Source organism: Nothobranchius furzeri, chromosome 7, assembly GCF_043380555.1.
Source record: "Nothobranchius furzeri strain GRZ-AD chromosome 7, NfurGRZ-RIMD1, whole genome shotgun sequence".
NCBI lineage: Eukaryota > Metazoa > Chordata > Actinopteri > Cyprinodontiformes > Nothobranchiidae > Nothobranchius > Nothobranchius furzeri.
This window is the reverse complement of record NC_091747.1, coordinates 57,707,437-57,717,436: the sequence shown is the minus strand read 5'-3', so window position 1 is coordinate 57,717,436 and position 10,000 is coordinate 57,707,437. Positions and strand designations below refer to the sequence as shown.

Here is a 10,000-nt window from a genome sequence, read left to right as displayed (position 1 = left end):
CTATCCATCCATCCATCCATCCAAAATCTATCTGTAACCCAGAAGCTAGAACCTTAATGAGGTATTAACTAATTGGCTTACTAATATGATCCATCCTCAATTTAGATAAAATATAAAATATAAATTAAGGAAATTAACAATACTAATTAATAGATATCTAATTAACTAATAGATAATTTCATAATGAATTATTGGAAGGGTGAATAACTAAAATAACGAGTTTAATATTAAACATCGGTTAAAACAAGAATCTTGAACATCCCTAACAGAAACAGAAGAGGAAAGCTGTATACTATTGGTCCAGGTGGGAATCTGAAATTTCATTGGCTGAGAGAAATAAGTCCCGCCTCCGCGAAATAAAACCGTGCGACGCAGCTGAGCGAGAGGAGAGACAAACGGCTGTGCAGCACGCAGATACAGAAAGCAAAGACTGAGCGGTTAGAGAGAGAGAGAGAGAGAAAAAAAAAACAACGGTCGAGGCCGTGAAGAACCCTGATTTGGGTGCCGCATAGATAGAGGGAGAGGCGGACTTGACTCCTTCTAATAAGAGCTAGGAACTTGGAACCAACGCGGTGAGTAAAGAAAAAAGAAGAGAAAAAGCTAACGATGCAACTTAAAAAAAAAAAAGGAAACTTAAATAGCTTATCAAATTAATTCCATTCTTATAGATTTGTGTGGAGACGACAGAGTGAACCAATCCTCTGTAGGAGGGAACCGTTGGAGCGCGTTGGTGAGTGAATGAGATTAAATTCAGTAAATTATTAAATTCAAAAAGCTAATTACAGCAACCGAGGTGACAGCAGTGGGCTGCTAGACGTTAGATCCCAGGAGTTAACATCTCAAACTACCAGTTAACGGTGGTAGGGCATATAGGAGTTAACGGCTCAAACCGCCAGTTAACGGCGGTAGGGCATATGGGATTCCCAGGAGTTAACGGCTCAAACCGCCAGTTAATGGTGGTACGGCTTAGATGTACAAGGTCCTCAGGGGCGTTATAGCTAACGCCATAGAATTAGCAATGCGTCCCTTAACCAAACATTTAATAATAAAAAAAATAGATAAATAAAAATAAATAAAAGCTAACTGATTAGGGAGGAATTATTTTACAAAGGTGGACCAAAGGACCAGAATTTATATTTTGTTGAATTTTGTTATAGAACATTTTATTTATTTATTTATTTATTTATTTATTTATTTATTTATTTATTTATTTATTGTGTTACAGATATACAAGGTGTCACAATGCTGTATAGAAACACAACTAAATGTATCCTTGTTGTCATGAATGTATTTCTTGTTGAATAGTGTAGAGTAATAGAATCTAACTGAGCCTATTGAGCTGAACAATTGTTGTCATATGTAATTATATTTCCAGAGCTACTGAGAATTATTTTAATAGACAATCAAATTGATGTTATGTTAGTTGAACTGTGAACCCAAACATGATTGGCTATGCCAATAGAGTGAAGCATTTGTTTAAGTCTGTAAGACTTTATGCTGTGATGTGACGAGAAGGGTCGATGCCAACTCGCTAACAGTCCTGTTGTTTACAGGCTGGGTTTTTTTTTTCCTTGGGTTTGATCCCGACTCCTATGATCACTCACTTGGAACGAGAACTGGATTTCTTCCTGACGAGGGAGATGGCGAGCCTTAACCACTGAACGAACCAGGACATCTCAAGTAACTGAAGAGCAGACTGCTCTCTTCTGTGAACAATCTCAACGGTGTGGTAGGAAAAAATCGCACCACCGGACTCTGACTTTCACCCCAAGCGTGGGGATTTGACTTGACGCCGGCTGACTTGTGACTCATATGATCAAATCTCATACCGAGCATTTTACTATTGTCGATTGTTTTCATCTGTTTTTGTGTGTTATCTTTATGTGTTATATTTCCCATTATTATTAAAATTTAGTATATAAACCGTTTCATGCTATACCCGTGACTCCAGTCATTCTTAAACAACCTCCAATTCTCCCCGAACCTAATTATTGGCCCATTTGTTTATTTTTTCTTTTAATTATCTTATTGTATCCTGTAATCCGGTTACATAAAACTTGGCGAGCCAGCCAGGAGAATTGTAGAGTTGTTACCTTAGCTAACCATTGACTGACATCATAAGAGTGCCTGGAGGTCACAGTGGTTTGCCATTTTGGCATTATTGGTACTTTTGAGTGTTTTAAAATGGAAGTTGTGAAAACAGAAAAGGTCAAAGTTTCAAATGCTGTTTTAATCAGTGGGTTAACTGATACAGACCTTGATAACGAAGTCTTTGGGTTTATGGAAGGATTCGGACCAGTTAACAGGCGCATTAAGTTACCAAACTGTGATCAGATTATTGTGGAGTTTCAACATGAAGCCACTGTTAAGGAATTAAAGAAACAATGTTTACCCTATGACAAACCTTGTACTAGGAACCCAGATGTTTTCTTTCATATTCAAGACCTAGCCAGCGCGTACAGTCTAGAAACTAGCACATCTGCCACTGATGCCTATCTGTCAGAGCTCAGGGACATAGCTGCGCGTAGCAATCAATCATTTAAAGACCTTCTAATGGAGGAACTGGCAAAAATTGGGGAATCTTTAGGAAGGGATACCCATGCATCTGAACCAGTCACTGAACCAGAGCCAATGCTCCATAGTGACCAAGTTACATATTCCCTGCCTTTAACACCAGAAGTTAACTATATGAACAACTCAAAGGACAATTGTCCACCTACAGAGACTGGAAAACAAAACCCTTGCATTCCACCAAATCTTTTAAACACACCTGAGGTTCAGCGAGTTATTGTGGAACACATTGTTAAAAGCAGTGAGGTTATCCCTCCGCCTACTTCACAATACAGACTAAAACCGTTCTCAGGGCGAGTTCCACACCCTTCTTTTGAAACTGACTATGATACTTGGCGTAGTAGTGTAGTGTTATGCATAAATGATCCTTCACTCACCAAGTCCCAAATTGTACGAAGAATCGTGGAGAGTCTGTCAGCCCCAGCAGCGAGCATCGTTAAAGCTCTTAGTCCAAAATCCGACCCGGAAACGTACCTTGAACATCTCGATTCAGCTTACGCAGCTGTCGAAGACGGCGACGAGCTCTTTGCTCGCTTCTTAAACACAAACCAGGACAGTGGTGAAAAACCTTCCGATTACTTTCAGAGGTTATACACCTTGTTAAACCTAGTTATTCAGAGGAATGGAATTTCCTCCAGTGACGCCGACCAGCAGCTGCTCAAGCAGTTTTGCAGAGGCTGTTGGGACAGCTCGCTGATTTCAAACCTGCAACTCGAACAAAAGAAAGACAACCCGCCTCATTTTACAGCACTTCTCCTCAAACTGCGCACTGAAGAAGACAAACAGGCTACTAAAGCAGCACGCATGAAACAACACTTAGGGGCACAACGAACTAGAGTGTATTCAAATGTGCAAACAACATGCTCTCAGAGTAAAAACACTTGTGAACTGGAAATAGATGATAACTGTGATGACTTACGCAAACAAATCGCTGAGCTCAGGAGCCAAATTGCACAGCTTAAGGTTAACAACACAGATAAAAAGGCAAAGAAAACTCAAAAAGAGTCAAAACCCCGTGTGGGGACTAAAATTCCAGATGAGCCCAAACAGATTCAGCAGATAACAGCAGTGGTGCCCAGACCAAAGCCTGGATACTGTTTTAAGTGCGGAGAAGATGGGCACATAGCTTCTAGCTGTAGCAACGAGCCAAATCCAGCACTAGTTGCAACTAAAAGACTTGCTCTTAGACAGAAGCAGCGCGAGTGGGAGATGTCAAAGCCAATTGCTCAGTCTCCTCCTTTAAACCGGTAGAAGCTCCTATCGTGGGACAGATAGGTGCTAAAGTAGAACCAAGTCCCTCTAAGGAAAGGACAGAGAAACTTTTTTGCAAGCCAGTTCATGCTCATTCAGTGCCAAAACTTCCCAAAAGATTAGTGGGTGGGCGATGCACAGCTACAGTCTCAGTTAACAGTGTTGAATGTAATTGTTTACTGGATTCAGGGTCCCAGGTAACCACCATTGCCAATTCTTTTTACCAAGAACACTTACCTGACCTCTCAATTAAACCCATCAGTAATCTGTTAGAAGTCGAGGGCGCAAACGGTCAAGCAGTTCCTTATTTAGGATACATAGAGATAAGTGTCACATTTCCAAAAGAGCTCGATCAGTCTGGACTTGAGTTACCTACCCTTGCGTTAGTGGTTCCGGATATAAGCTCAAACTCTGATACACCACTACTCATTGGCACAAACACACTCGATCCTTTGTATGAGCAATTGTCTGCCAATAACTTACCTGATTCCAAGGCACTCTCTTATGGGTACCAACACGTGCTAAAAGCCTTAGCAGTCAGAAAAAAACAAAGCAAAGATGGACGAGTTGGTGTGGTGAAGCTTCGAGGGAGAACCCAAGAAGTTCTCCCTGCAAATAAAAAACTGTTACTAGAAGGGTTTATGCAACCCAGCCAAAACAAGCATGAGCCTTATGCACTCATTGAACAACCCACCAATGGTTCTCTACCAGGGGGTATAATTGTAGACTGTTGCCTCATTTCCTTACCTTCACATGGTCCATACAAAGTACCTGTTGTACTAAGAAACGAAACTAACCATGACATCACATTACCCACTAACTGTGTGATCGCTGAGTTAGTTAAGGCCGATCGTGTTATGCCATATCCAGAACCTGACAAAAGTGATCAGAAAGTACTTGCGGCGTGTAGTTCGCAGCAACAGACTTCACCTTCAAACCCTCCTCTCAGTTTTGACTTCGGTACTTCGCCCTTGTCCGAAGAATGGAAAGGGAGGATCACCAACAAACTTAACACTTACTCCGATGTGTTTTCGCACCACGATCTTGATTTTGGTCATACACAACAGATAAGACATCACATCAACTTAAAAGACGAGACCCCATTCAAACAGAAATCTCGGCCGATCCATCCACATGATTATGAAGCCGTGAGAAAACATTTGGAAGCCCTCTTGGAAACCGGTATAATAAGAGAGTCGGAGTCTCCATTTGCCTCACCAATAGTGGTAGTTCGGAAAAAGAATGGTGAGGTACGTCTATGTATAGACTATAGAAAGCTTAATCTGCAAACCATTCGCGACGCATATGCCCTGCCTAACTTGGAGGAGTCCTTTTCTGCTCTCGCTGGATCACAGTGGTTTTCTGTGATGGACCTCAAGTCAGGTTACTATCAAATAGAGATGTGTGAAAAGGATAAACCTAAAACTGCTTTTGTTTGCCCGTTTGGGTTTTATGAATTTAACCGTATGCCACAAGGAATAACAAATGCTCCAAGCACTTTCCAACGGGTTATGGAAAAGTGTATGAAGGACATTAATCTGAAGGAAGTGTTAGTTTTCCTAGACGACTTGATCGTCTTTTCCAACTCCTTGGAAGAACACGAAACCAGACTTTCTCACGTTCTTGAACGGCTTAGAGAATACGGACTCAAGCTATCACCAGATAAGTGTCGTTTTTCCAGACATCTGTGCGTTATCTTGGACATATAGTATCTCGAGATGGCATAAAAACCGATCCAGATAAGGTGGAAGCACTCAAAACATGGCCGAAGCCTCAGACTTTGAAGGAACTCCAATCTTTCTTAGGATTTACCGGTTATTACCGACGCTTCGTTAAAGATTACTCAAATATTGTCAAGCCACTAACATCTCTCACGGCTGGTTATCCACCCAAACGGAAAAACTTTAAAACACCACCATGTAGATCAAAGTACTTGAACCCCAAAGAACCCTTTGGGAATCGTTGGAGCCAAGACTGTGAGAAGTCCTTTCAAACTATTATTGAAAAACTTACCACTTCGCCAGTTCTTGGCTACGCTGACGCAAAACTCCCATATCTAGTACACACAGATGCTAGTACGACCGGACTCGGTGCAGCGCTATACCAAGTGCAAAACGGTGTCACACAGGTAATCGCTTATGCAAGTCGCGGTTTAAGCTCTAGTGAAACTAGGTACCCTGCGCACAAGTTGGAGTTTCTAGCCTTAAAGTGGGCCATAACAGATAAGTTTCATGACTATTTGTATGGGAACACATTCACTGTCATTACTGATAATAATCCGTTAACTTACCTCTTAACAACGGCAAAACTCGATGCAACGAGCTATCGTTGGCTAGCTGCGTTGTCCACCTATAATTTTGACATCAGATACCGTGCAGGTACACAGAACGTTGACGCGGATGGCCTGTCTAGGAGGCTGCATGATAAACCTGAAGACAACTCAAAATTCACTGAGGAATGCCAACGACTAGATGAGTTCCGATCTCATCTTTTATCCTCTGTCAAAGAAGTCGAGCTTCAACTTCAAGCCGAAGCAGTGAAGGCAACATGCCAAAAGCACATGGTCTTGGATGAGACTGATTCTCCTTGTGGTTTAGTTCAGTCACTTGCCATGTCTGCAGCGGCCATTCCAGACCTATTCCAGTTGGAAGACAATAGTGACAGTTTCTTTGCTGTGCCCAAGTATAACCATGCTGACCTTGTCTCCTTGCAGAGGAAAGATCCAACCATTGGCCGAGTCATTCAGCTGCTTATGACTGACAATAAACCGCCAACTGATACTATTGCAGAACCCCCGGTGGTTCTTAACCTTTTGAGAGAGTGGAAACGGTTTGAGTTTCAAAATGATTTACTGTACCGGAGACGCCAATTAGGACCAGAGACATCATTGCAGTTAGTCTTGCCTGATTCATTACGTTCAACAGTCATGCAAAGCCTACATGATGATATGGGGCATCTTGGGGTTGAACGTACGACAGATCTCATTCGGTCCCGTTTTTACTGGCCAAGAATGGCTAGTGATATCGAAATCAAAGTTAAAACTTGCGAAAGATGTATCCGTCGGAAGGCCCTCCCTGACAAAGCTGCTCCAATGGTGAGTATTACCACCACCAGACCTATGGAGTTAGTTTGCATGGATTTTCTCTCCATAGAACCAGACAGTAAGAACACTAAAGATGTCTTAGTGATTACAGACCATTTTACAAAGTATGCAGTGTCCATCCCAACCAAAGATCAGAAAGCCACCACCGTCGCGAAGAACCTGTGGGAACATTTTTTAGTCCACTACGGGTTTCCTGAGCGTCTTCATAGTGATCAGGGACGGGATTTCGAATCACGTACAATCAAGGAACTTTGTTCTTTACTTGGTATCCGTAAAGTCAGAACGAGCCCTTATCACCCTCGTGGCAACCCCGTTGAACGGTACAATCGTACATTACTCAGCATGTTGGGAACTTTACAAGCCACTGAGAAATATCACTGGCGCGATTTTGTAAAACCACTTACTCACTCGTACAATTGTACAAAAAATGACGTGACGGGATACTCTCCCTACGAGCTAATGTTCGGTAGGCAGCCTCGGTTGCCTATAGATATTGCCTTTGGGTTACCGCATTTGAACAAGCCCTCTATAACTCATTCTCAGTATGTTAAAGAACTGAAGAGTCATCTGGAACAGAGTTATGACATTGTCATAAAAAACTCTCAAAAAACAGCGAGGAAGAACAAAGAACGGTTCGACAGAAACATTCGTGAGTCCACACTAGGTGTGGGAGATCGTGTTTTAGTCCGAAATCTTCGCTTAAGAGAAAAGCATAAATTAGCAGACAAATGGGAGCAAACAGTGTATATAGTTCTCAAACAGATGGAAAACTTGCCAGTATACACTGTAAAACCAGAGAACGGAGAAGGACCCAACAGAACACTCCACAGAGATCTTTTACTGCCTTGTGGTTTTCTCTCTTCATTAGAAAATGAAACAGAACGCGTTACGAAACCTAGCAGACCTCATACAAGACAGAGTTCAGCCTTAGAACCTGACCCAGATGAGCCACTTGACGAAGAGGTAGATGAGTTTTATTACTCTGATCTTCCACAAGTGCTAAACCGACCATCCTATCAAATAGCGGTCACCTTGCCAAATAGGGAACTCATAGCAGATTCAGGACCGGTAAATAATATTCAACAACAAAACACACTATCCTTACACACAGGGGATCGCAAGGAACCAACCTTAGCTGGTAATGAAAATGCTGAATTGTCCTTACTTGACAAAGGCATCAACACCGAAACATTCTTACCTGACAGAATGAGTGAAACTGCGACATTCTTACCTGAAAGAGTGAAAGAAGCAGCAACATACTTACCTGAAAAAACGAAAAAAAACGAAGTATACTTACCTGACGTAGAAACGGGGGATGAAACTAACACAAACCTACCTCAATTGGATGGTGTCCTAAAGTCGCAGCAACGTGATGTAAGTTTTGAACCCATCATACACGATCAGACACATACATCTGAAAAGACCAAAGTCTTAGAGAATAGCTCATCAGCTCTGTCGGAAACAGAGAGCTCACTTCGTCCTGTCTCAGTTGAGAATCAAACCGAAACGGATGAGCATGATACTGTGCAACCAGAGATGTATGTCAGGAGATCTGAACGAAGTAGTCAGCCTCCTCAAAGACTAACTTACTCTCAATTGGGCAATCCACTAGTGACCGTAGTTAGGTCCCTTTTCCAAGGACTTAATAAAGCTTTTATTGACTCTCTTACTCAAGAAGTTGTGTACCCCGTAGAAACAATGCACAGGGACGTGCATGATATTTAATGGGGGAGGATGTAACCCAGAAGCTAGAACCTTAATGAGGTATTAACTAATTGGCTTACTAATATGATCCATCCTCAATTTAGATAAAATATAAAATATAAATTAAGGAAATTAACAATACTAATTAATAGATATCTAATTAACTAATAGATAATTTCATAATGAATTATTGGAAGGGTGAATAACTAAAATAACGAGTTTAATATTAAACATCGGTTAAAACAAGAATCTTGAACATCCCTAACAGAAACAGAAGAGGAAAGCTGTATACTATTGGTCCAGGTGGGAATCTGAAATTTCATTGGCTGAGAGAAATAAGTCCCGCCTCCGCGAAATAAAACCGTGCGACGCAGCTGAGCGAGAGGAGAGACAAACGGCTGTGCAGCACGCAGATACAGAAAGCAAAGACTGAGCGGTTAGAGAGAGAGAGAGAGAGAAAAAAAAAACAACGGTCGAGGCCGTGAAGAACCCTGATTTGGGTGCCGCATAGATAGAGGGAGAGGCGGACTTGACTCCTTCTAATAAGAGCTAGGAACTTGGAACCAACGCGGTGAGTAAAGAAAGAAGAAGAGAAAAAGCTAACGATGCAACTTAAAAAAAAAAAAGGAAACTTAAATAGCTTATCAAATTAATTCCATTCTTATAGATTTGTGTGGAGACGACAGAGTGAACCAATCCTCTGTAGGAGGGAACCGTTGGAGCGCGTTGGTGAGTGAATGAGATTAAATTCAGTAAATTATTAAATTCAAAAAGCTAATTACAGCAACCGAGGTGACAGCAGTGGGCTGCTAGACGTTAGATCCCAGGAGTTAACATCTCAAACTACCAGTTAACGGTGGTAGGGCATATAGGAGTTAACGGCTCAAACCGCCAGTTAACGGCGGTAGGGCATATGGGATTCCCAGGAGTTAACGGCTCAAACCGCCAGTTAATGGTGGTACGGCCTAGATGTACAAGGTCCTCAGGGGCGTTATAGCTAACGCCATAGAATTAGCAATGCGTCCCTTAACCAAACATTTAATAATAAAAAAAATAGATAAATAAAAATAAATAAAAGCTAACTGATTAGGGAGGAATTATTTTACAAAGGTGGACCAAAGGACCAGAATTTATATTTTGTTGAATTTTGTTATAGAACATTTTATTTATTTATTTATTTATTTATTTATTTATTTATTTATTTATTTATTGTGTTACAGATATACAAGGTGTCACAATGCTGTATAGAAACACAACTAAATGTATCCTTGTTGTCATGAATGTATTTCTTGTTGAATAGTGTAGAGTAATAGAATCTAACTGAGCCTATTGAGCTGAACAATTGTTGTCATATGTAATTATATTTCCAGA

The 10,000-nt window shown here is 41.2% G+C and overlaps 1 protein-coding gene across 1 annotated transcript in view; it reads left to right on the top strand.

Moving 5' to 3' along the window:
• Positions 1 to 5,491: 5,491 nt before the first annotated feature.
• LOC139070627 (uncharacterized) overlaps positions 5,492 to 10,000 on the top strand; it is a 5,080-nt gene continuing 571 nt past the window's right edge. Inside the window, exons 1-2 of the mRNA XM_070553239.1 lie at positions 5,492 to 9,200; positions 9,297 to 10,000. The exon at positions 9,297 to 10,000 is cut by the window's right edge and continues 571 nt beyond it. Coding sequence (XP_070409340.1) covers positions 6,383 to 8,650 — 2,268 coding nt within the window. The 5' untranslated portion in view covers positions 5,492 to 6,382 and the 3' untranslated portion in view covers positions 8,651 to 9,200; positions 9,297 to 10,000. The remainder of the gene's footprint in view (positions 9,201 to 9,296) is intronic.